Source organism: Berghia stephanieae, chromosome 4 (assembly GCF_034508935.2).
Source record: "Berghia stephanieae isolate SIO BIC M18660-M18661 chromosome 4, UCSD_Bste_1.3, whole genome shotgun sequence".
Classification (NCBI taxonomy): domain Eukaryota; kingdom Metazoa; phylum Mollusca; class Gastropoda; order Nudibranchia; family Aeolidiidae; genus Berghia; species Berghia stephanieae.
This window is the reverse complement of record NC_088363.1, coordinates 17,732,743-17,760,557: the sequence shown is the minus strand read 5'-3', so window position 1 is coordinate 17,760,557 and position 27,815 is coordinate 17,732,743. Positions and strand designations below refer to the sequence as shown.

Sequence of the window (27,815 nt, the reverse complement as noted above, 5' to 3'; positions counted from 1 at the left end):
GAAACAACAATTTTCCAACATTTATTGCATGTCTTTTAGATTTTAGGGTGAGGTTGTCAACATCTGTGCTGACTATTTGTGACTTTTCTTTGGACAATTTTTGTTGTGATTTTCAAATTGAATGAGATTCCACAGCCTTTATAATCCAACATGGCACACTAGATTCTCACTAAAATACACTCACCCAAATGGTTACAAGTAATACATCAATAATTATATAAACTAATAAAGACCTAGGTGCACATATCAGCAGGTCTTATAACCGAACACTAGCTTGATTTAACATTGGTGTAATGGACAATATTTTGTTTAGGTTTGAGAGCATTTCCATTACAACAATGAGCCCATAACATGGATTATCAGGCCAGCAAATAAGTATATGTGAGTATAGAACGATGTTTAGTAAATAAATATCCCTTACTTATAAATTAGAAAGGAAACATCAATCTGTTTTCCACCTATCACAATATTCTAATTCAAGGCAGAATCTGGACAGAAATGATCATCAAGAGAATCACAACCCAAAAGAACAATCACATGGATTCATTCAAAGGGAACCTGGGCAAAGATTCATCTAAATGATCACAAAACCACGAAAGGAGCATATCACAACATAGGGACTCGCAGGAACTCAAAGGTGAACTGTAACATGTCAGTGTGTGGCTATGTGGTCTTGTTGTATGACAATCACTTTAGGATCAGAAGGTCCTGGGTTTGAGCCTCGCTCGGCGCATGGTTGAGTCCTTGGAAAAGGCTCTTTAGGTACTCATTTTCTCTCACCGTACTCGGGTGTAAAATGAGTACCTGGCCAGTAACAAAAATTGTAATATCGCCTAACAGGCGTCATGTTCCGTCCTAAATGTTAAGTGTTGCTGTTGGCCATGGACCCCTTGTAAAGCGCTTTGAGCACTTTTAGTGGATATTGCGCTATATAAAAGCTCAATTAAATTTTTTTTTAAAACACAATCTCCCACCCTCCCTCGGGTTCAGAGTCTGATCTTCTAACTTAAAAGTAATTCCACTTACATCAGATATTTGAATTCTATATTGAGTCCGAAAAAAATGTAATGTGGTTGAGTAGATAAGGCATTGAACCCGAGTTCAAACCCTTAATTAAGCACTTTAATTTTTTTTTTCTTAATGGTAAGATAATTAACCCCCAACCTGCACATCAGGACAAGATGACTTATTATTAAAAGAAACCAGAAATTTGTCAGAAGTATTATCTATCTATAAAGCTCTTTGCCAAACAGCTGAATTTTATTTTTAAAAGGTTTTCAAACAATGTGATTGCGCAGCTTAGTCAGTAGATTATATACACAAGTTTATTTACAATATCTGTCAGCCTTCATCTTGGACCTCCTGTCAAGCAGAACCTCATGAAACTGTCCTTCTTTTTTGGCTTTTTTCAGTGAACCTTTGTCTTCTTCATTCACCCGTAGACGCCGGTCTTGGAAACTCTGAAACTTTTTCCTATTAGAATAGAGATATAATTGAAATGTAATCAGAGTGTGACCAGATTGGAATTCATGCATCTAACTCAGATAGGGTCAAGAAATATTTACAATCACAGATGAATGACACAGAAAAAAAATATGGTTGGCCACATTAAAACTAAATTAATCAATAACCCCCCCCCCCCCCCCAAAAAAAAAAAACAAAACAAAAAAAAAACAAACAAATATTAATTTCTTTTTAACCCAACACCTGTCCCCGCGGAAAATTGCAAATGAAAACCCCAAAAATTTCACCCAAAATTCCAAAAATTGCATGCAAAAAATGCAAAAATTGCAAATTTAAGACATTGTTTTCAATAAACAGCGCACAATAATTTATTCTTGCTTTAATTCTATGACAAGCACAGTCCACCAATTTTAGTTGGTATGTATTATACAGTATTGTGTCCATAAATTACATTGATATTGACATTGCATACTCAGAAAAGAAATATTATGCCAGGTATATACAGGGGATGCCACCAGGAGATTTTGAAAAAAACCCCAAAAACAACACTTTTACACAAATGCATGGATTCCTAACATTTATGTGGTAGAAAAGCTCATAAACTTTTTAAAATATTATTGTTATTCGTATTATTAATATCATTATTATTAAAATTATTATTATTATTATTATTATATTTCCAAGTACATCTATACATCATAATAATACAGGGGAACTCGGGAATAACGAGGTCGAGGGGACCGACCATAAAAACTTTCTATTTCCGAGTTACATAAAAAAAAAATAAAAAAAAAATAAAAAATATATATATATATATATAATATATATATATATATATATATATATATAATATATATATATATATATATATATATATATATATATATATATATATATAATAGATTGATGGTAGCAATAAAACTATTATTAAATAGCATCTTTAATAGTTTTGTGTGATGTGGTGGCAGTAGTATTTTCCTATGTTTAGCATTATATATGATTGTATGTGACTCCAGAACATGGAAAATTGCTGCAGTTGTCAAAATTGCGAAAAATCGCAGCCTTTTGTGGCGGCAAGCGCCGCGATTTCCTGGAGGGACAGCAACACTCTTACTGATATAAAATAAAGCACCATTTCAACACCCCTGGATAATGACAGTGACCTCTGGTCCCAATTTTTTTGTTATATGATAATAGTATTAGTAATAAAAAGCCCAAAATAGCGACATGTATTTTATAAAACCCCTGTTTAGCGACATTGAAATAACAATAATCTGCAGTTGATACCAATTCTTGATACCCAAACCATCGTTATCTTGTACTTTTAACCAATAAAAAAAACCTGCCTTTCACCCCTCCAATTGAGATCACTCTGTCATCGTCGACCGATCAGAACACATGTTTACTACACTGCGTGGAAACAGCCCTAGTTCATATGGAACCAGAGCAAAAAAAGTTTATCAGTGGATGGAACTCTCAAGTGTCCATTAACCTCCCTGTTAGCTACCTGTCTGGGGTCAGTGGAGGTTAACTGATATCAGGCAATGCCATGTCCAACTGCCCACTGTCCACCCAGCAGTGATTGGGCAGTTGTCAATAAACAGCGCACAATAATTTATTCTTGCTTTAATTCTATGACAAGCACAGTCCACCAATTTTAGTTGGTATGTATTATACAGTATTATGTCCATAAATTACATTGATATTGACATTGCATACTCAGAAAAGAAATATTATGCCAGGTATATACAGGGGATGCCACCAGGAGATTTTGAAAAAAACCCCAAAAACAACACTTTTACACAAATGCATGGATTCCTAACATTTATGTGGTAGAAAAGCTCATAAACTTTTTAAAATTATTATGTTATTCGTATTATTAATATCATTATTATTAAAATTATTATTATTATTATTATTATATTTCCAAGTACATCTATACATCATAATAATACAGGGGAACTCGGGAATAACGAGGTCGAGGGGACCGACCATAAAAACTTTCTATTTCCGAGTTACATAAAAAAAAAATAAAAAAAAAATAAAAAATATATATATATATATATATAATATATATATATATATATATATATATATATATATATATATATATATATATATATATAATAGATTGATGGTAGCAATAAAACTATTATTAAATAGCATCTTTAATAGTTTTGTGTGATGTGGTGGCAGTAGTATTTTCCTATGTTTAGCATTATATATGATTGTATGTGACTCCAGAACATGGAAAATTGCTGCAGTTGTCAAAATTGCGAAAAATCGCAGCCTTTTGTGGCGGCAAGCGCCGCGATTTCCTGGAGGGACAGCAACACTCTTACTGATATAAAATAAAGCACCATTTCAACACCCCTGGATAATGACAGTGACCTCTGGTCCCAATTTTTTTGTTATATGATAATAGTATTAGTAATAAAAAGCCCAAAATAGCTTTATAAAACCCCTGTTTAGCGACATCGAAATAACAATAATCTGCAGTTGATACCAATTTTTGATACCCAAACCATCGTTATCTTGTACTTTTAACCAATAAAAAAAACCTGCCTTTCACCCTCCAATTGAGATCACTCTGTCATCGTCGACCGATCAGAACACATGTTTACTACACTGCGTGGAAACAGCCCTAGTTCATATGGAACCAGAGCAAAAAAAGTTTATCAGTGGATGGAACTCTCAAGTGTCCATTAACCTTCCCTGTTAGCTACCTGTCTGGGGTCAGTGGAGGTTAACTGATATCAGGCAATGCCATGTCCAACTGCCCACTGTCCACCCAGCAGTGATTGGGCAGTTGGGTCTATTAAATCTGATGGAAAGTACTTTGGGATAGACTAATGTCCTATCCAATGAGAAGCAAACAATTGCTATTGTCCATTTCACATAACAGAAACCGGGATAAACTCTGGCTCCATGGGCCTAAAGACTTTGAAGGACGACATCTGGAGTAGTCGGATATGTGGTCTAGTGGTATGACATTTGCTTTCGGATCGGAAGGTCCTGGGTTCGAGCCTCGCTCCATGGGCCTAAAGACTTTGAAGGACTACATCTGGAGTAGTCGGCTATGTGCTCTAGTAGTATGACACTTGCTTTCGGATCGGAAGGTCCTGGGTTCGAGCCTCGCTCCATGGGCCTAAAGACTTTGAAGAACTACGTCTGGAGTAGTCGGCTATGTGGTCTAGTCGTTTGACACTTGCTTTCAGATCGGAAGGTCCTGGGTTCGAGCCTCGCTCGGTGCAAAGTTCAGTCCTTGGAAAAGACTCTTTACTCACATTCTCTCACTGTACTCAGGTGTAAACTGAGTATCTGGCCGTTAACAGCATTGTCTGTCGGAGAAAAAAAATTGTATTATCGCCTAACAGGCGTCGTGTCTCGTTCTTTATGCTACATGTTGCTGTTGGTCAGGGACCCTTTTATTAAGTACTTTGAGCATGTTTAGTGGATATTGCGCTATATAAAGAGCTCAATTATTAATTATGACTAAGACATCCTATTATCTTGCAGCTCCTCCTTGAAGCAAAATCAGTCAATGATACTTTCGATTCTCCTTCCATGAAACCATCTCTTTCTTGTTTCCTTTCAAACGTTATACTGTCTCAATTGTGTAAGGTGGTCACTATTCGATCCTGATGAGAGTGTTTGCCAAGCACAAGTTGAAAAAAGTTCAATGTGAAAGGAATTCCACAGTCTTCACTTGGATTCTACAAAGACAACGTATTATGACAACCACACAGTTGACTGCGGACTTTGTTTGGACTGCAATTCACCCACTTCATTCCTTTACTTAAGTTGAGTTTTTAGTATTGGTATTTTTATATTCCTTTTTTTTTTTTGTTTCTTATTTTCTTAATTCCTTTGCAACACTGTAAAATACAAGCACTGAACAAAAATGGAGTAAAAGACAATTGACGTGACCATCAATACAAGTGTCCAAAATACACAGTCATCTGAGTAAACAAGCAGGACTATATTATTTAATTAAATTTATTTCATTATTATTTTAATTTTTTTTGGTTTGCTTTGGTTTATTATTGATTTTACCTGTTTTGACTTGTTAATTGGAAATTCTATGTTAGAGTATGAGTCATATTGGCATTGCCTAAAAATAACCCTTTGGAATTACTTTTTAAAAAATCGTGTCATGTTTTTACATTTTGTTGATGAACTGTTTGTGACTGAAATGCTCCCATCAACTACAGTTGTATTTATCTGGATACTTCCACTTTATTTTTTGGAGTGTTTATTCGTCCTTCAGGTCGTATTCTTAAAAAGTGTCTAGCCGACCTTCAGTGCTTATGCAAATGAGATAGGCGTGAAATACGTAAAGGGCAATTGACTGAAAGGCTGTTGTTTATATTTGTCACCGTATTTTTATATGTATTAAATTCAAGGTTATTGCCCTCCATAAATCGCATTGTTATTACAGTGACCTATATATGTCACTGCTTCCCCGGCTTTTTGTGTGCGCCCATGTTATCTATGTAATTAAGTGGAATTACAAAATCGGAGTGTTCAGTCCTTCACGTCTTCACTTTTTTATCGACTGTTGAAACGTAAGCATCGTTATGAGTATGAGTAGAAAAAAAGCATATTATTCTCTCTCTCTCTCTCTCTCTCTCTCTCTCTCTCTCTCTCTCTCGCTCGCTGCTCGCTCTGTCTTTAATTCCCTCTGTATTTCTCTTTTTCTCACATATTCTTCTCTCTCTCTCTCGCTCTCGCTCTGTCTTTAATTCCCTCTGTATTTCTCTTTCTCTCACATATTCTTCTCTCTCTCTCTCTCTCTCTCTCTCTGTCTATATATATATATATACCTATCTATCTTCATCGCTCCTCCTTCGCCTACCCCCCCCCCCCCTCTCTCTATCTCTCTCTCTATCTTTTCTCTTCTTTATTTTTCTTTAAGGTTTTCTCTCTCTCTCTCTCTCTACTCTTCTCTCTTTTCCCATCTCTCTCATCTACCTCTCTATATTATCTCTCTGTCATATTTTCCCCCTTTTATCTCTAATTTTTTCTCTCCTCCATCAGTCTCTGTCTTTGAATTTTCCTCTCTTTATCTCGCTATCATCCTCTTTCATTTCTTCACAGTCTTTCTCTTTCTTCCCCCTCCACCTTTGTTCTCAATGTCCTGTCTTTCCTTCTCTTTATATAGCTCATCCTCCTCTTTTATTCTGGCACCCTCTCTCATTCTCCCTTTGTCTGTACACCCCCCCCCTCATCCTCTCTCTCCCCTCATTATCTATCTGATTGACTTTCTCTTCTCTCTTCTCTCTCATCTCTCTTCTTCATCTCTCCTCTCTTCTCTTATCTATATCTTTACTATCTGTCTATCTTTCTCTATGTCTGAGTGGTCTCAAACGCGTTTCATCTGGATATGGTATCAAGTAAGCCTCTCCTTTCACATTCTCTGATCCATATTGTTTTTAAAAAAAGAAAAAAAAAAATAACAAAAGGGTCAACGACACAGAAACACCCACCCGCGACTGCAACATCATAAATTAAAACCAATCCCTCTCAACTCCACCCCCCCCCCCCCCCATTAAAAAAACACACACTTCCTGGCCCCTGTATAACTTAAGAGTTGCCAACCACCGAAGAATTAAAATACATTCGGAAGACTAAAGTTTTCGTAGTGGCTTGCTATGGCAATTATGGTAATGATTAGAGATCTTGAGGCGGTGGCGGGTGGGAATCATGGATGTAAAGAGAAAGAAGTAAAGAAGAAGAAGAAGAAGAAGAAAGAAGAAGAAGAAGAAGAGAAGAAGAAGAGAAGAAGAAGAAGAGAGAAGAAGAAGAAGAGAAGAAGAAGAGACGAAGAAGAAGAGAAGAAGAAGAAGGAAGAAGAAGAAGAAGGAAGAAAAGAAGAAGAAGAAGAAGAAGAGAGAAGAAGAATGATGAAAAAGAAGAAGGAAGAAGAAGAAGAAGAAGGCACGAAAGAGTGGAAAGATAGAGAAGGAGCTAGGACAACCCACAGAGGAACAAAGAAATGTGAAATAAGGAAGAAGAATGTGCCGGCTATGGGGTTTTTGTGGTATGACTACTCGCTTTCGGATCGGATTGGAAAATCCTGGGTTCGAGCCTCACTCGGCGCATAGTTGAGTCCACTCTTACCGTACTCAGGTTTAAAATATAGAAACAACGGCCGTTAACATGCGTTGTCTGTCTGAAAAAAAATGTAATATCGCCTAACAGACATCATGTAGGATGTTTAAGTGTTGCTGTTGGCCTGTGACACACTGTAAAGCGCTTTGAGACTTCGAGCGGATATTGCGCTATATAAAAACTGTCGTTAGTATTTGTGACAATGATAGCAGTGATGTTATTCTTGTTTCGATGATGAAATGATGTAGTGGTGACGCTATAGTGTGCCCGTATGGTATTGATATTTTAAAATGATGTTTCCTAGAGTGGTGGTGGCTGAGATGATAGTTATGATTTTGCTAGTAATGGCAATAATTGATATGACCAATGGTTAATGGTAGGTATAATGCTGTGGTGGTGATATTGATTGTGGTGCTGATGATACTTATGATATGTGCAAATGATGGTGGTAGCGATTCTGATGGTAATGATTATGTGTAAAAGTTCTTGTGGTAGTGATGGTGATGGTTTTAAATTGATTTTGGATCGACGTGCATTATTTTTAGGTCTATAACAATTTTTCTTTGGTCATTCTTGTAATAGAAATCTTTTAATAAATGACCGCAAAATACATTATAAAAACAATGTTAAACAGGCCCATAAGTGGATTCGGATGTCAGACTGCGTGTTGTTAACCTACATGCAGCACAAAAACCTTTGAAATGGTATTATTTTCCACATAACACAATATGTAATGCTTGCATGTCTTTTATCATCCGTACATAGATCGTTAGTTTGTAATAATATCTATTGAAATACAACCTTGAGTGGCGATAAGCCAAAATTACAACATTGGAATACAACATTTGCATACAAAGCTGTTTGAGTACAGAATTATTGAGAAAATCGTGGATTTATTTTCTTGTAACCATTGTTAAAAATATCAATCATATATGTTTTATATTTCCGTCTTTTTATTTTTATAATTTAAATAAAGTTAGGAATTTGTTTTGCCAGTAATCGTAACTTTATCAGACTTATTAGACCCCTACCAGATCAAAACAACAACCCAACCCCCCTGACAACATTACCCCTTGTCTGAGTTTAGAACATAGGAGTTATTGTTCTTAGGCCCAATGGCTTTTATGTTCTGTATCATTCTATTTCACCCATTTCAAACCGTCGACATTTAAAGTCCATCCGTTGACATTCTAACTTCTGTCAGGGCAAAAGGGATACCAAATACTTAATAGTATAGCTAACGAACGAAGTACTGAAAATATTGAGGACTTGGTATTAGTGTCCTTTAATAATCTTAATATATTGACATCGTCTATGGAGATAAGTTTAAATGCGAAGTTGTGCTTTCGGCTTGAATTAATTTGCGTGTTGTAAAGCCGCAAATCCATCGTCTATACAATTACGCTCGTTTACTGCCAATTTGATAACGCATTGAATTCGCCATGAATTAAATATATCATTATGTCATACAGCTAGTCTACTCAAGACTGTACAACTTATAACAACATTTTCTGAAGTTAAAGGACAGGTATCGACATCGTTGAAAAATTTGGCTAAATTCAAGCTATCTTGATGGCACTCACTGAATTATCAGATTATTAAAACTGCTCTTAAGAGTACAGAAATTTGGTGTTTTTTTGCGCTGCTTATATATTATGACTAATTATAATATTTTGACAAATTGAATACTAGTCATTTAAAACAAATAGTTACTGAGTGCTTACCCACTAAATTTTAGATTGAAAAAAAAAATGTAAAAAATGGCAAAACACTCGTAGACAAACAATAGACACACACAACACACGCACACACACACACACACACACCACAAATCAAACAAAAGCAGGGAAAAACACACAAAGAAAACAAATAAAAAAGAAACAACAATAACCCCCCCCCCCAAAAAAAAAAAAAAAAAAAAAAACAAACAAAAAAAATCAAAAAAAAAAAAACAAAAAAAAAAACAAAAAACAACCCCCCCCCCCCCCCCCAAGAGAAAAAACAAAACAAAAAACCAAAACAAAGAAAACTGCCGAAATCTTCCTCTGTGCCTATGCCAACCCAAACTCTCGAGCAGGTATTTGTTGAATGGGATACTTACCAATAGGAGAACACGACAATTGTTCTTTATAAGAAATCAATCACCATTCTGGATAAAAATCATATCCCAGAAGAAAAAAACAAACAAAAAAACCCCACGAAATTAACACACACACACACACACACCTCAAACACACACACACACACACACACTTAACTGATTATTTGACTCACAAACAGAGGAGGTGGGGTTTGTGAAACATTTAAGACGATACGGATATATCATGTAATTACGTGGATTCGAATCCAGCTCAGTAAAAGCAAAAACGGAATATTGCCCAGCTTTAGTGTGAAGGACGAATAGTGCAAGCAACACTGTTTGTCCGTACGTACGGCAACCACGGTTGATGCTATTCGACCTTAAGGACGAATAGGGCTACCCTTATTTTTAGTAATGTTCAAAATTTCAGGCCACATCCAGCTGCCCAATTACTTTGTATGTCACACAGTTTCATTCCTTGACAAAATGAGTCAAATGATTAAAACACCAACTCAATGCAATGCCAATTCTGTCCCAAACATGGAGGTCTATCAAGGTTTTATTGTAGATTCATATTTAATCAAAGAAATTGACTTGTCAATGTGAAATCATCTCTGAGGACACCAGGAGATTACTTTGACCCCTCCCAAAACAGATTTTTCCCCCGATGTATTTTCCGACATAAACGTCTGATATAACCTCAAAATTGTTCAAGATGTTGAAAAAGACAAAATTAAGAGCACTGAGACTCAAAACCTGACACCATCCCACACCACACAAATATTATGACTATCTTCAGTACAACAGTATGGAACAATATGGATTAAATGGGACTGGTAGTTGCAGATGCATGGCAAAATTACTAATGTCTGCTTGGGCAACAACATTATGATATTACTTTTATCTAAAATTAGAGCTTAACCACGACTTTTCATATGTGAAAGAAAAAAACAACAACTTACACATAATTGATTTCAGCATCCTTCACAGATCCCCTCTCCTCCTTTGGGATGTGAGCCAAGGGATCAATAGCACGACTGGCATTGGATCTGAGATGAATGAATTCACGCTCTCCAGCAGTCTTACTCACACAAACAATGCGACCATCTTCATTGTAGGAAAGGAAACGACCATTTGCACCATTCAAGGCTGTCTTCCCCTGTTTTTTTTATTTTTTTTAAATGTATATTCAATGGCAATGATATATTCTGCAAAGTATCCATCCATAGTTATAAAAGTATCAGTCCATAGTTATGAAGTTATCTTGAATATAGCTTTGATTTTTGTGTATGATAAATTGAATGAAATGACAAATTTTATTGTTACTTCTGATACAATTTCACAGTAATCTTGATGATAAAATATCTGAATAGTTCAAGTCAGAGAGAGAGAGAGAAGAAGCAAAAGAGAGAAAAGAGAAAGAGAGAGAAAGAAAGAAAAAAAAAAAGAGAGAGAGAGAGAGAGAGAGAGAGAGAGAGAGAGAGAGAGAGAGAGAGAGAGAGAGAAAGAGAGAGAGAGAGAAAGAGAGAGAGAGAGAGAGAGAACGAAAGAGAGAGAGAGAGAGAAAGAGAGAGAGAGAGAGAGAGAGAGAGAGAGAGAGAGAGAGAGAGAGAGAGAGAGACAAAGAGAGAGAGTTTATCTACATGACCTCACCTCTTGGAAGACTGGCTCAAACTGTTCCTTGCTGCCCATTGCATCGGACCGGCCGATTAGTCGAGATTCGTCATCCAGGGCTAGATATTTACCATAGCCAGACTTGAATGCCACTTTGGTCTCATTCACTTTGATGACAGTGAACACTTCAGCGGGATCTGGAGCCTCCCCTAAAATTACCAGACAAAAACAATGTCATGTTGGTCATGGTCAAGATTTTAGACATGTCCTTTAAACAAGACATTGAAATCAATACCAGTTATAATAATAATGATACTACTACTACTAATACTACTACTACTACTAGTCTGGGGTCGTGGATAGCTCATACGGTAGAGTCACAATCTCCCTAGCCAGGCGGAGTTGTCGTAGTAGTAAGGTCGCTGGTTCAAGACCTCATCACTGTTTTTATTTTCTGTTGTTTTCTGGCACTTTCCTACTCACTTCATTTCTTGTTACTACTACCAATACTACTACTACTACTACTACTACTACTACTACTACTACTACTACTACTACTACTACTACTACTACTACTACTATATAATAATATGATAATAATAAAATAATAAATAATAATATAATAATAAAATAATAAAATAATAATAATAATAATAATAATAATAATAATAATAATAATAATCAATAATAATAATAATAATAATAATAATAATAATAATATATAATAATAATAATAATAATAATAATAGTACTAATAATAATATCATTTAACAGTTCAGGGGTACTGTTCTCGTCTTGTCACAAAAGTCAAACAATAATAAGAATGGTCAGTGGTTGAATGGGCTACAGTAATCGTGGAAAATTCTGGTCCTGACATTGTGTACTTGGGTATTGTTTTGTTTTTTGTTTTCAAGGGTTTTACAGCGCTTGCAACACATTAAGGTCATACCAGCGCCAGGAAAAAGGAAGAAAATGGGATAGTAAAAAGTTCTAGAATTACAATTAAAGCACCCAAGAAAAGGTAAGACAAAGGAGAATTGGTTCAAATAGAGAAGAGATATAGATATAGATTCCAAAAGCACAACATCAATGTACTTAGTTTGAGATCACTTAAAAGTCTCATCCGGACACAAGCACAAGAACCAACAAAGAGGAATACACTCAAATGCTTACATTATACATTCAAAATAAGAAAAATAATAATACATAACAGAGAGATGATTTACAAGGAAAAAAAATATCATCTCCCAAAACAATGCATTTGAGTGATTCCCTCCCATCCAGGACTCCGACCAGGGCCAGGACAAAACAAAGTAATCTCATTCCAAGACAAAGACAGACAGAAAGTTGGAAAACAGATACAAGAAGATAGAAGACACAGCAAGTACCTCCCTGCCCACTATGGGTGGTGTACTTGGGTAAGGAACTTAATATACAGCACCTCCATCAAATCAGGGGTGAATGAGTACCAGGCTTTAGGCAGTGACAGATATTCTAAGAGTGTTAGTACAAAAAGGATGCTTAACAGGCGACTGGCACTGTATGAAATGGAGGTTTGGTTCCATATCGCCTGCTGGAGGAACAAATGAAACATTGTGAAGCGCATTGAGCATGGTAAATCCGTGAAGATATGCAAAATAAATATTCATATTCTTAAAACATGTTGTGATTCTCAAAGTGCATCATCCTTCATCGAAATGAGTAAAAATTAAAGAAGCTAGCAACTGTTATAGGCGGATGCTACTTTGGGGTCAATTTCATTTTTTCATAATCTTACAAATTATCTCATATTTGCGATTTTGAGAGAGGCTCAGAATAAATGACAGCAAATTGTCAGGGATGTGGTAAATAAAAAACAGTTAAGATAATAAGGATCATGCAGCCTGAAATATTTCTTCTCATCTATATTGGGAAAGAAAAAAACAACCCCCCTCCCTCCCATCCCAAAAAACCCCAACAAAATAAGGACTTTGGATAGATAAGTGACTGTCATTTTATACACCAGAAAAAAATCTAACAAGAAAGTCAAACAAATTGAAATAGTTTCAGCAGGACCGTTTCAAATGTATACAGAAACATATGATAGATAATTAAAACTCTGATCTTTACCATCATCTCTTTGAGGTCCCATCACAAGAGTTCCATCATCCACAGCTGTCATATAAACACCATCTTCCATTTCAATGGCGATATTGGTTCCAATGTCTGAGAACTTGAGAATTTCCCACCATCCTCCTATAACAGAGGAACCGAAGAAAAATATTAATTGATTAATAATAATAATAATAATTATAATAATAATAATAATAATAATAATAACAATAATAAGTACTTAATAATAATAATAATAATAATAATAATAATAATAATAATAATAATAATAATAATAATAATAATAATAATAATAATGTTAACAATACACATATTTTGCAAAATCTGACCATTCACTGTTAATATCAGTTTGTCTAAAATGAAAACTAAAAAAGTGAAATACAGTGCAGCACAGAAATCTTGAACAAGTAGGGACCAGGCCTGCTTGTTTGAGATTTCCATTTTTTCGAGGTCTTTGACCAAAAAAATGAAAAAGAATGTGAGGGGGGCGGGGGTTGGTGAGGTCCCTTATAATGAGGTGTAGCGTTAAGTGCTTCAGGTGGAACAATGTTCCCCTATACTAAGAAGACAAAGCCAGCAGGTCACAATGTTGATAAGACACTCAGCATGCGACGTCTACCTAATTACTATCACTCCTCACCCCAAATCACTTATTTCATTTTAATATAATAAATGTAACAGCTTCTGGTCACCATTGCCTCACAAGCCCCCACTGATACTGGTACACATTAGAATAAGGCATTGCGTGCATCAGACACTGGTCAAACATGCTCTGCACCCCCACCCTGCCTACACACACACACACACACACACTTAACACATAAACTAATACATTTAAGGCCACATACAGAGCGAAGGTAGTTCTAGTTTCAGTTCAATATAAACATAGAAAACATAGGGCAAAATAATTTTATCAACACATGCAAAAGTTAAGGTCCATTTTGTTTGAGATTTCCGTGTTAGTCTCTGACTGTTTGACATTTTCGTGTTGCCAGTACAATGAAAATAGAGGGATTAAAACTGGGATTTTACATTTGTTCAAGATTTTGATATTTTCATGCTGCACTATAGAAATAAAATAAAGATATTCTCAGGCATTTAATGAGTAAACTCATTTTGTGACATTCAGTGTCATTTGTGCAGTGTTAAAATTTTTTTTCTTCATTTACACTATAATAACTTTAAATCAAAGAAAATGGACATAGGTAAAGAAAAGGCACGTAAATTACATTCTCCATGGTGCACCAATCTCTATGAAATTAAACACTAATAAAACAATAAAGTCACTCTAGAAAAGCAACTTCATATATGTAATAATGAGTGAGATCATGTTTATTACTTCATGATGTATTTTACTCCATTAAGTCTGATGCAATTTTATAGTATTTTGAAGACTGGGGTGTACAAGCTTTTAAGTAAAAGTTGAAAGTGTGTGCGATTTCAAAAAAAAGGTTGATAAGGACTGATTTAGTATCAATTTTTCAAAGAAAGGATTGTATCAAAATCGTAATTTATTGTCTTTATTACTGACAGTATTAGTCATGGATCAATAAATTTTTCCATTTGGATATTGCCTGCAGTACATTATTATCAAACTCATGTATAAGTTTTAATGTTATGGATGCTGATTTGGGATCGGCTTTAAATGTTACCGCATTTTACATGTTTTCTTCTGAACATATTCATTCAAACTGTGCTAGTGCAAAGGAAGTAGATAGGTAACCACTGTAATTTGATTTACCCATTTTCAATCAAACATACTTTCACAGAATATTCATGAATAAAGTATGGATGTTTAAGATTATGAATTCATCAATGTACCATGCTGAGCTGCATCATTGGTGTCTCCCGCTCTGTTGTCTAGCAGTGATGATGGACTTCCCTCACGTTTTCTTTTTTTGCTCTTGTGCTTTTTTATTCTGAAATTAAATTAACGATATGAGAATAGAAACAGAAGACTTTTAGTAAATATGTACTTATGTTTCTCATCTGGAGTTAAAATTAAAGGGAGACATTCCATATACAGGTGCACTTCAATAATTTTTATAGTAAATATACGTTGCTGCTGGCCTTGAAGCCTTGAATTAGTTTTATTTATCCAAAGAAAGAAACTAATTGAGCTCTATCAAGTCACTATCACAAAAAAAAAACCCCGACGAGTTATCACTATTTTCATGATTTAAAAACTTCCAGTCTAGCAAAATTTTGCGCCATCTTGATTCGTTACTATTTGATCCTGATAATATACTAATCTGTCATCTGCATTTTTTGCAGCCGCAAATATTACGGTAATCCGTAAATTTTGGCAATTTTCCCAAATATATGCAAAATTTTGTAAAAAAAAAAAAAAAAAAAAAAGTTACGAAAAAAAAGATGCGAAACTGAGAAATGTTGCAACTTTGCCTGGACCTAAACTCTAAACACAAACAACCACAATTTGACATTGATGATCACTTCAACATTACATCGTCATGCTTAGGAGCACTGTAGAAATGCTTTATTATTATTATTATTATTATTATTATTATTATTATTATTATTATTATTATTATTATTATTATTATCGTCATCATGATGATAACTATTATTGTAGTTATTATTATTATTGTTACTATTATTATTATTATTATCAATAGTGTAGTAGTAATAGCAATAGTAGTAGTAGCAGTAGTAGTAGTTCTTCTTCTTATCATTATTATTATTCTTATTATTATCATGATTTTTATCAATATCTTTATGATTATTTAAATATTTCTGTGAATTAAAAATTCGTAATTTTCCATAAAATTTAGTATTTTCGTAATGGTCCATGAAATTTGTCTAAAATTCATAAAATTACGAAAAATTCTTAAGATTCGGCAGGTATGGAGTAGGCCCTATATTATATGACTGAGTTGAATGTTCCTTCATCAGTTTGTTCAGGGTGGCGAACAGTTCACGTGAGTTTCGTTTGGCACTTGTTATTTTATTTTGAATGTATGTTTTTTTACATGATAGAATTAATTTGTTCCGTTTGTGTTTTAGTCTTAAATAAATTTGATTATGAATTTCTAATTTGGATCGACGCCAAATCCGTTCGGCAGATCTGAGTTGATGTTTTAGTGTTTGTAACTCGTTGCAATACCACTCGGTGTTTGGTCGAAGAATAATTTCTTTCGTGACCGATGGACACAGCTCATCGAACACAGTTTTCAGTGAATTATTATATGTGTTTACCATATCGTGAACATTATCACAACTCTTTACAGAGGCGAGTAAATCCAAAGACCTGATGGATTCTTGAAATGTTTCTTTATTTAGTGATTTTGTTTTCCGGTATGTGATCGTTTTCTTGACGGTTGTTTTGCATTCGATTTTTAGATTTAAAGCAATCAGGTTATGATCTGAAATTGTGCGATCCAAAACGTCAACGTTATCAATTATTTTGTTATCTTTCCTGGAAATACTCGACCTTAGTGCTGCTTTTGACACAATAGACCATACTCTTTTAATTGACAGACTTAAGACACTATACGGATTTGGGGGTACTGTCCTTGACTGGTTTTCTTCTTACCTCTCTGACAGAATTCAACCAGTGTCTGTAAATCGACATGACTTCTCTTCTCCTTGTCCCCTATCTTTTGGTGTACCACAGGGTACAGTTCTGGGACCCTCTTTATTCACCCTCTATATCAGACCATTAGGTGACATCATCTCAAAATATTTTATTAAGTACCATTTTTACGCAGACGACACCCAATTACTGTTTCCCATTAATATCGACAATCATCTCAATGTAATAACGGATATAGAAAATTGTATCTCTGAGATTAGTGACTGGATGTGTTGCAACAAACTCAGGTTAAATGAAAATAAAACAGAGGTGTTGCAAATTACAAGACGGGGCCTCGTGGACCTTTCCACGCTTAACCTGAATCTTTCTGATTGTGTAATTCCCATCACTAAAGAACCTGTGAGAAACTTAGGAGTTTTATTCGATACCAAATTAAACATGTCTGCCCATGTCACTAATGTAACTAGATCCTGCAATCTTTACCTTAGATCTATTGGTGCTATTAGAAGGCTTCTTGATATTGATACTACTAAACTTCTTGTGGTCTCTTTGATTCTTACCCGCCTTGATTATTGCAATAGCTTGCTCTATGGTTGTGATAATAATGTCATTAATCGACTCCAAAAGATACAGAACAAAGCAGCTCGATTGGTAACGTTATCTAAAAAGCGCGAGCATATAACACCGATTTTGGAGGACCTACACTGGCTACCTGTAAAGTTTAGGATTGAATTTAAAATACTCACCCATGTTTTCAATTGCTTAAACAATTCCGCTCCTGTTTACCTTCAGGAACTTATCCACCTTTATGAACCCAGTCGAAATTTAAGATCTGCTAATTTAAATATCCTAAGGGAACCCCCAAAATCGTTAGTTTTTCATGAAAAATCCTTTGACCACCATGCCCCCCGACTGTGGAACTCCATCAATATTAAAACTAAAAATAGTGAAAATCCACTTATCTTTAGAAAACGGTTAAAAACTGAGCTTTTCTGTAGGGCATATAATTTGGACTCTTAGTATGTATTTTATTATAATATATTATGTTATCATCGAATTTGTGTGGTTTTAACATGCCAGTTCTATATTTGTATATCATACATGATGTGTTGATGTAAAGCGCCAGTGAGCAATTCCAAATTGGAACTAGGCGCTATATAAGTTCATTATATTATATTATATATTATAATGTTCGCCAGTGTAACTTTTCTATTCCACAGTAAGTGTCCGTGTGTATTTTTTGTGTGAGTGTGATTGTCTGAAAGTTTGACGAATAAATTGCGTTACAGTGCGGAAAATAATAAATGCAGCCTCCCGTACAGTGATAATAGCCTGACAGACTATTTGTACCTTATGTATTAGCCAATCATAAGCAGGAAACGAACTGTGACGTAGTAGCCTCAGCATCCAGATCATTAGAATTCGATCCGACATCATTTTCTTCCTGTGTGCAGACGAGTTAAAAAAAGAAAAAGTTTGCCGAGAACAAAAGCTAGGGAGGCCTCCCGAAAGCTCCTCGTTATAGCATTTCTTTCAATTTGTATTTTCACTTTGTACCTTTTGTCAGACGTTTATTTATTCAATTTATCATCATATAAAACAAACCTTGATAGATTTGTGAAAGTTTAAAATTTCCTAATTTGACCATTGTTTTGATTCTCGGCCGTCATTTTGATTTGTGAGGTATTGATAGGTAGTGCAAAGCAGTCCTAGAGTTGGTTGTTTTTTTGTTTTTTCTATTAGCGATAGCTAGAGGTCATTTGTTTTTCCTATAAGGGGTAGTTAAGGTACTAGGATGTATTTTTTTCTTAGGAGTGAATATTTGGGTTCCCTGTCTTAGCATGATGAGCATTCGGAAGGCCTCCCAAGGCTATAATAATACAGGCGGGATGACAGATTCAGAATTGGTTATAGTTACCGATGAAGCTTTCCAATTTCGTGGCGGCGATGGATTCTCAAACCTGCAACCTTACTGGTACAACAACTCCACCTGGCCGGGGAGAGCGTGGCTCTACTGTATGAGTTTGAGCTATTCACAACTCGAGAAAAAGTGATTTCAATCTCTATGGCTCTATGGTATCCCCATTTCCTCTCTCTCTGATCTTATTTAGCCAGTTCTCCGTAATTGTCTCCCTCCGGACATTGGGGGGCTGGATTGCTGCCATCATCGGGCGCCATTCTCTAGGTGTTGTTGCTAGTGAAATAAGTCTCCCACACTATGATCACCGTACTGTGAAAATTGTAGACCAAAATATTACGGGACGGTGAAAAAAGTCTCCCACACTATTATCACTGTAGGGTGAAAATCGTCCACCAAGATATAACCGTACGGTGAAAATAGTCTCCCACACTATTACTATCATCACTATACGGTGAAAATCGTCCACCAAGATATTACCATACGGTGAAAATAGTCTCCCACACACTGTCAGGCTATTATCACCGTACTGTGAAAATAGCCTGACAGACTAGCTAGGCAGTTTAGTGAGCAGCAGCAGTGGCAGTCAAATTTTGACCCAACTCGCCCACAGGAAAGTTGTGACTGGAAATTGCCGTTCGCGTTTTGGGGGGTTCAGTTAAAGATGCATAACTTCGTTATAAAGAGGAATATCGCAGATATTTTGGTATCATTATTTTCGTCTTTCAATTTCCTTTTAAATGGTGCCAATTAAGGAAAAATCCATTAATAATTCCAGAAGTTATATGAAGTTAAAATTTGGCAATTTTCAAATGCATTTATTTTTTTATTTACCGCGTGTGTTTTAAAAATTTAAACGCTTGTTTTTAGAATAACATCTAAACTTTATTCATGCCAAATTTCAGGGCTCTATATCGATGCGCAGACACCTTTTTCTCTGCGCCGAAATGCCTTGTTTACATTATCTTCTCATCATGGCTGCCGGGCGATATCGATATTCATATCGATATTTTAAATTTAGTTATGTATTATGTTAAATTTAGTCCATGATATTTTCAGTACTATATTTACTATGTTTTTATTTTGAATACATACTTTCCAACTTTATTTATAGGCATTTTATAGTTTTTGTTTTAAAAGTTCGTATATTTCTTCTCTTTGTGAAATCCGATATCAATAATATCGATATTTTAAAAATACCAATTGCTTTAATTTAATTTAATTTTACTTTGCCATCAAGTCATCAAGTTTCTTTCCCATATGTTTAGATATGTTTATCATTTGTATCCATATTTTAAAGGCCTTAGCCTTAATAATTATTATGGTGTAGAAATAGTCAGTAATGATACAATAAAGTAATAACAAAATCCGTGTATAGATTATTGCTAACGTTTAATAGTGGATAGAACTTGGATTGATTGTATGGATCAGAGGACGAACCGTACAAGACTAAGAAAACGGAAGTAAACATTGAATACAATAGAAGTGCGTCGTAGTGCTTAAAATGTAAGACAAATGTTCGTGCGAAGCACCGACATAACTGGTCGCCACACTACCCCTCCCCCAGCGGGGCGCAACAGTTGTTCAGCGGAATCTTGGTGGTAGCCGAGATTCTCGACCTGATCGAGTTGTTGTCGCCAGGCGTCCCGTGACAGGGGTCGAATTCACGCGTTTCAGTTGCGTGTCATCTGAATGAGGTAATGTCAATGGTTTTGGGTTGGCTGTTGTGTGGCTGATGTTAGTGTCTGAGTGTGAGAGGTGTGCAGTTTTTAGTCGATCGATGGAAATCTTTTCAGAGCGACCTTTCATGTCCAAAATGAAATATTTGTCCCCTTTTGTCAATAATCCGATAAGGGCCGTCGTATGGACGCTGGAGCGGATGTCTGTGCGAGTCAATTCTCACATAAACGTAACCAGTAGATGCCAGGTTGGATGGCACATATGTGGACTGTTGGCCGTGAAACTTGGGGGGGTGGTGGTTTCATGGAACGTATTGTGTTTTGTAGCCGCTGAACGAATTCTGACTTTGGTGTAGATGTTTCAGGACCAGTCGACGACAAAAACTCTCCTGGAAGACGAAGGGTTGAACCGTAGACTAAATCAGCGGGGGAACAGCCAGAGTCCTCTCGCCAGGATGTACGAATCCCCAGCAACACAATGGGTATCTCCGAATACCAGTTTGTGCCTGTGGTCCGGGCTTTCAGTGCTGCCTTCAGTTGGCGATGGAATCGTTCAATCATCCCATTTGCTTGAGGGTGATATGCGGTTGTTCGGTTGACGTTGATGCCCAAACACCTGTTGCACTCTGTCCAAAGTGCCGATGTGAATTGTGCGCCACGGTCGGAAGTAATGTTTTCAGGAACACCAAATCGGGAAATCCAATGGTGTATCAAAGCTTGAGCACAGGTAGAAGCATGAGCATCTGGAAGAGGAATTGCCTCTGGCCACCTCGTGAAGCGATCGATGACTGTAAACAAGTAAGTCATACCTTGGCTGATGGGTAGTGGTCCAACGAGATCAACATGGAGGCTACTAAATCGATTCGTTGGTAGTGGCCGGTCGACAAGTGGTGCTCGGGTGTGCCTATGCACTTTGGAAGATTGACAATGATGACACTCTTTACACCATTTACGTATGTCTCTTTTCATCCCATGCCAAACGAAACGTTGACTGATGGCGCGTTGTGTGGGCCGTGCGCCGGCGTGGGAGAGACCGTGAATCTGGTCAAAAATTTGTCGAGTCCATGACGTTGGAAGAATGGGGCGTGTTGCGCCTGTTGAAGTGTCACACAAGACTGTGGATGAACCAAATGGAATGTTCTCAAGTGTAAGACCTGTGGTAGATTTGTGATAAGATTCCATTTCCTGTGAGTGAACCTGGTCATATGCAAGTTTAGTGAAATCAGTAATGGAACAAATGGCTGAGTCTGTGGGCGTCATAATATTAAAACGCGAGAAGGCATCAGCTACCACGTTAAATTGACCTGTGATATGCTGAATATCAGTGGTGAATTCGGCGATGTAAGACAAGTGTCTTGTTTGTCGAGGCCAGCGGTCAGTTTGACTGATGAGAGCGGAGACAAGTGGTTTGTGGTCTGTGAATAATGTAAATGCCCTACCTTCCAGGAAATGCCTGAAGTGTTTGACAGCGCTGTAAGCGGCGAGCAGTTCGCGGTCAAATGCACTGTATTTTTTTTCTGTGGCTGAGAGCTTCCTAGAAAAGAAGGCAAGCGGGACCCAGTTATGACCTTGCTTTTGTTCAAGTTGTGCACCGACAGCTGAGTTGGAAGCGTCAACTGTAAGACTTGTTGGGGCATTTGGTAGGGGATGGTGAAGGAGAACAGTGTGTTTCAAAGCCTCCTTGGCCTTTTCAAACGCCATATTGCAGTCATCAGACCACACGATGGATTGTCCTTTGCCACTTGCCTGAGAATGTAGTGGGGCAAGGAAGTCTGCCACGTGTGGGATAAATCTGTGGTAATAGTTTAGCAAGCCAAGGAATCGCTGAAGGCCGGCACGGTCAGTGGGAGGGGCACTGTCACGTAGAGAGGCCACCCTGTCCGGTAGTGGAAGAATCCCTTCAGCAATCACACGGTGGCCAAGAAAATCCAACTCGCTAACACCGAAAACGCATTTCGCCTTGTTGATCACAAGTCCGTTTGTAGAGAGGAGTTGAAAAAGTTCCCGTAAGTGTTCAATATGTTCTTTATGTGAATGACTGGCAACCAAAATGTCGTCAACATAGACGAAAGCGAAAGGTATGTCTCTCAAAATGCCATCCATGAGTCTTTGAAATGCTTGGGCAGCGTTCTTCAAGCCAAATGGCATCCGCACGAATTTCCACAACCCAAATGGCGTAATGATTGCTGTTTTTGGAATTGACGACTCTGCCATGGGAATTTGATGATAGCCCCTAATCAGGTCGATCTTGGAAAAGGTGTTGCATCCAGAAAGGCGGCTATTGAAGTCGTGAATATGAGGTAGAGGATACCGATCATCTTTGGTCACAACATTGAGGTGTCTGTAGTCACCGGAAGGCCTCAGTTGGCCATCCGATTTGGAAACTACATGTAGAGGGATGCCCATGCTGATTTAGAGCGACGGATGATTCCCATCTGCTCCATCTTGAAGAATTCAGCCTTTGCTGCAGTCAGTTTTTCTGGATTGAGACGGCGCGCTCGAGCGTGGACGGGTGGCCCATTGGTGATTATGTGATGCTCCACGCCGTGTTTGTTGCGAGATGAGTTAAACTGGGGAATGACAAGGTCTGGAAACTGTTGAAGGAGGTCAGAGTATGCAGTACTTGGGTGCACTGAGAGGCCGGCAAGGCTTATGGGTGAATTAGTATATTTAAGTGGAACAGAAATGTTGTCCATAGACAAGAGTCGTTTTCCTTTTAGATCAATTATCAGGGCGTTAGAAACAAAGAAATCCGCACCCAGGATGGGACGTGTCACATCTGCCAGGTAAAATTCGTGATTGAGGACTTGATTAGATTTTATTTCTAAAGTGATGGTGCGTTTACCCCAGGTTTTGATTGATGTTCCGTTTGCAGCAGAGAGTGTAATAGAAGGTGTTAATGTTCTGCGGTCTTGAGTTGAGGCGGGGTATACAGAAACATCAGCACCAGTATCGATCAAGAAAGATTGTCCCAAACGTCTATCATAAATGGAAAACGTGTTTGAATTTGGATTGCTGACCGATTCCACGTTCATCGGCCAGCCGAAGCGTTTCCCGAAGAAGACAAGTTTTGTTTGTTTCCTTTGAGTTTGAGTAAACTGGAAAATTTACAACCATCTTGGCAGCGACGGGCGTCTGGTCCAAATCGTTGATGATAATAGCAAATAGAGTTGGGCATGCTATGTTGAAGAGGCTGTCCACGTTGGCGGACTGTCTTAATTGCAGCAACAGTCTCCTCTGACTGTGGTCGTGTGGTTGTTACATCCTGCTGAGGGTAAGTCAGGAATGGTGATGAGGAAATATGTTGCACACCGGACATGCGTGTCTCCCAGATCCTGTCAGCTGCCTCAGCCAATTCTTCTGTGTCTGTAAGATTGTGCCGGCTAAAATGCCTCGAATGTCCGGGGGAAGGTTCATGAGAAATAATGCACGTTTCAGAGTGACAGGGTCATCATTCAGTGCATTTATCTTGCGCAGTAGAGCAGTTGGGCGTTTGTCACCAAGACCATTAAGATTAAGGAGTTCTGTGTCTTTCTGGGTCTGGGATTTGCCGAAGGTCTTGATCAAGGCTTTTTTTAAGCTGCTATATTTATCAAGATGTGGTGGGTTTACTAGCAGTGACTGAATTTCTTCTGCAGTATTTATGTCAAGAGAACTGACAACATAGTCGTACCTTGTCTGATCCTGAGTAATTTTCTTGGTGTAGAACTGTGCCTCCACTCTTGCGAACCAAACCTCCGGTGATTTAGTCCAGAATTCCGGGAGCTTGATGGAGACAGAGTTGATTTGTTGTTCACCGAAGTTGGTGGAAGCAGCAAGAGCCTGTAGTTGGCCTGTCAAATTCGCGACTTGTTGTGAGAGATCTGGTTGAGCCATTTTACGTATTCGCGTCGGGGTCACCAATGTAGAAATAGTCAGTAATGATACAATAAAGTAATAACAAAATCCGTGTATAGATTATTGCTAACGTTTAATAGTGGATAGAACTTGGATTGATTGTATGGATCAGAGGACGAACCGTACAAGACTAAGAAAACGGAAGTAAACATTGAATACAATAGAAGTGCGTCGTAGTGCTTAAAATGTAAGACAAATGTTCGTGCGAAGCACCGACATAACTGGTCGCCACAATGGTAAGAAGTTCTTTTAGTTTTGACACCCCCATACATTGACATTGAGAGAGCAGAGGGGGGGGGGAGGAGGAGGATAAAATTATATTAATTGTCAGTTCATATGATGTAATAGCAATAAACCCAAAGTGGTTCAGCAGGATTTTTTAAAGTATTAAAAGCCAGAACTTTCCTTCTAATTATAATACGGAATCTGTTTCAATTTATTTGAACTTTTTCAATCTACCATTTTATTTATATGCAATTAAATTGCCATAGGTAAAAATAACGTTATTATGTCATTACACAACATGTTTATATCTTTTCATTTAAATACTCTCAAACCCTTTTTTATTCTCTATGTATTAATTAAAAGAGGGTAATTATTTGCAATTGTTTCAGTGAGATATTGGGGATAAATCAAAAAGTGATAGAGCAAATTCTTTCTTACGTTTTTGATTATGTAACATTTGCATCATATTATGTAATAATGTGTTAATATGAAATGTTTATCTTCCTCTTTATTAATGTAAATGCATTGTCCTCGATAAGACGAACATTTTGGTTTACAATATATGATAAGAACTCCATATTGACTGTTTTAACCATTTTTTATTAACATCACGCGTTTTCGGTCACAACTTTGCAATGGTAATTTTGGGGTAAAAATCGGTCTGAAATTTCAGACTTTGAACTGCCATAACTACATTTCTAATCAAGATAGAAACAAAATTCAAACTGTTTTGTAATCTGTGTTGCCAGCTCTTTCATATGACATTGGTTTCAAGTGCGTGAGGTACATTTAGAATTTCTATTAAACTCCCTAGACTAGCGGGACTAGCGGCAGCGGCTTCATTCCTTTATTTTTTCTTTTTTATTCTTAGGGTTAGTTGAGGTGAGGGAATATTTGGGTTGTTTCCCGTAGCATGAGGAGCTTTCGGAAGGCCTCCCTCGGACTTTTTTTTTGTGGCTGAGGCTGATGAGGAGACGAGTTTTAGTTTGCGTTGAGGCCGACTTGAGTTTGAGTTTGAGGATTCGAACTCATCAATAATCAAACTCAAACTCAAAGTCAAACCTGTATCAAAATCGCAAACACATTGAAGTCGACTTTACTGTTCCTCATTCCCCAAATCAAACTTACTTTTTGTGTCCCTTCAGATTCAATTTCCCTCCTTTGACTAGAGCGTAAGGATCAGTCATTATGAAAAATGCAAAAAATAGAAGAGAGACTTAGCCTATCTGATGATCAAACCAATGATAAATGACAGGGACGCCGATTATTAGTAGGGTTTAGATTAGGGTACAGGCAGTAGTACTAGCAGTCTAGCACTTAAAGGCTCGTACCTAATGTAGTTGATTCGAATTTTTAACTTTCATCTAAACATTATAAAACAAGGCTACCTAATCGACCAACAACCGCACCTAATGTGTACTAATCATGACGCATGAAAGGCATTGTTACATTTTTTTTCGACAGATACAACGTTGTTACGACCAGGTAATCATTTTACACTTGACTGCAATGAGAAAATGTGGGTAAAGAGCCTTTCATCAACCCCACCCCAAAGGATTCAACTTTGAATCAGCTACAGTGGGACTCGTACCAAGAACTTGCAGGTCCATCGACGGGTGTTATAGCACAAGACACCGCAAAGCCGCACCAATGTGCCTTCAAGAGATGAAGTGAGTAGAAAAGTGCCAGAAGACAATAGAGAATAAAAAATTATTGCGGCGGTGATGAGGTTTGAACCTGCGACCTTATTGGTACGACCACTCCGCCTGGCTGGTGAGAGCGTATGAGCTATCCACGAACACAAAAATATTCGTTTCAAACTCAGGTTATTCCTAGAGCTCTCTAGGGGAGGGCACCCGGGTCACCAAAAGGTCACCGATGCTTTAGGTTTTGAGAAGTCAGGTCATCGACGACTGAGAAGTTCCCGACCTCCACTTAGTTCTCGATGCTTTTCTCGTCTCGAGAATCTTGGTCATCGATGCTTCTCGTATTGAGTCCCGAGTCCCGAGTCTCGAGACTATACTGCGCGAGCGACGCACGCGTTACTAACAATGTGTACTATCTGCATTGTTCACCCCTCTCTCGTCGGCGATGATTCCAGCGAAGCTCGATGCTTTTTTGAGTCTCGAGACTCAAAAAAGTCTCGAGCATCGCTCTAGTCATCGGTGCTTTCATTCAATACCTAGTCATTGGTATTGGGTATTGACGTTATATCATATTTTAAACAGCTAACAAAACACAAACGTCGTTAATAGATCAAAATGGTAAAAGGTATCAATGTTTTATTATTATACAAAGTGAATTTATTTAATGTATTTTAAGTTTTAATACAAAAAAGCCATCCAAAGCTCAGTTGAAGTGCTACTTCTCGGGAATTCCGAGCTTTAATATAGCGCAATATCCACTTAACGTGCTCAAAGCGCTTTACAAGGCTTTATTATTTATTATTTATGTTTTGATAACTTTTTTCTCCCTTTCTTTCACCTTGGGTGATCGTCGCACTGGCGGTGTCTCCTCTTGCTACACAATTAAGCAAAGTTAAACATAATCGGCAACCCCGCTAACGAAACCATGTCCAGGTATTATTATTATTATTATTATTATTATTATTATTATTATTATTATTATTATTATTATTATTATTATTATTATTATTATTATTATTATTATTAATAATAAATTATTATTATTATTATTAATAATAATAATAATAATAATGATAATAATAATGATGATGATGATGATGATGATGACGCCGACGAGGCCCATGATGATGATGATGATGATGATGATGACGCCGACGACGACGACGATGATGATGATGATGATGATGATGATGATGATGATGATGATATTAATGATAATAATAATAATGATGATGATGATGATGATGCTGATGATGATGATGATGATGATGATGATGACGACGACGACGATGATGATGATGATGATGATGATGATGTTGCTTCTGCTGCTGCTGCTGCTGATGATGATGATGAAGATGATGCTGCTGCTGCTGATGATGATGATGATGATAATGATGATGATGATGATGATGATGATGATGATGATGATGATGATGATGGTGATGATGATGATGATGATGATGATGATGATGATGATGATGATGATGATGACGACGATCTTTATTGTCCAGAA

At 37.1% G+C, this 27,815-nt stretch overlaps 1 protein-coding gene across 1 annotated transcript; it reads right to left on the bottom strand.

The window, feature by feature from the left end:
• Positions 1 to 25,938, bottom strand: LOC144970143 (protein FRG1-like). The gene is made up of 6 exons (XM_078909419.1): positions 25,785 to 25,938; positions 15,206 to 15,303; positions 13,382 to 13,507; positions 11,312 to 11,481; positions 10,621 to 10,817; positions 1 to 1,473 (listed from the first exon to the last, which is right to left on the bottom strand). The coding sequence occupies exons 1-6, from the start codon at positions 25,841 to 25,843 to the stop codon at positions 1,326 to 1,328; spliced, it is 798 nt and encodes a 265-aa protein (XP_078765545.1). The 5' UTR covers positions 25,844 to 25,938; the 3' UTR covers positions 1 to 1,325.
• Between the last annotated feature and the right edge of the window lie 1,877 nt (positions 25,939 to 27,815).

Bases quoted from the DNA above. Each gene is read 5' to 3' on its own strand.
- LOC144970143 (XM_078909419.1), bottom strand. From the start codon at position 25,843: ATGACTGATCCTTACGCTCTAGTCAAAGGAGGGAAATTGAATCTGAAG. The intron at 15,304-25,784 runs GTAAGTTTGATT...ATTTAATTTCAG, and splicing joins AATCTGAAGGGACACAAAAA to AATAAAAAAGCACAAGAGCA. The intron at 11,482-13,381 runs GTAAAGATCAGA...TGGTAATTTTAG, and splicing joins GGGACCTCAAAGAGATGATG to GGGAGGCTCCAGATCCCGCT.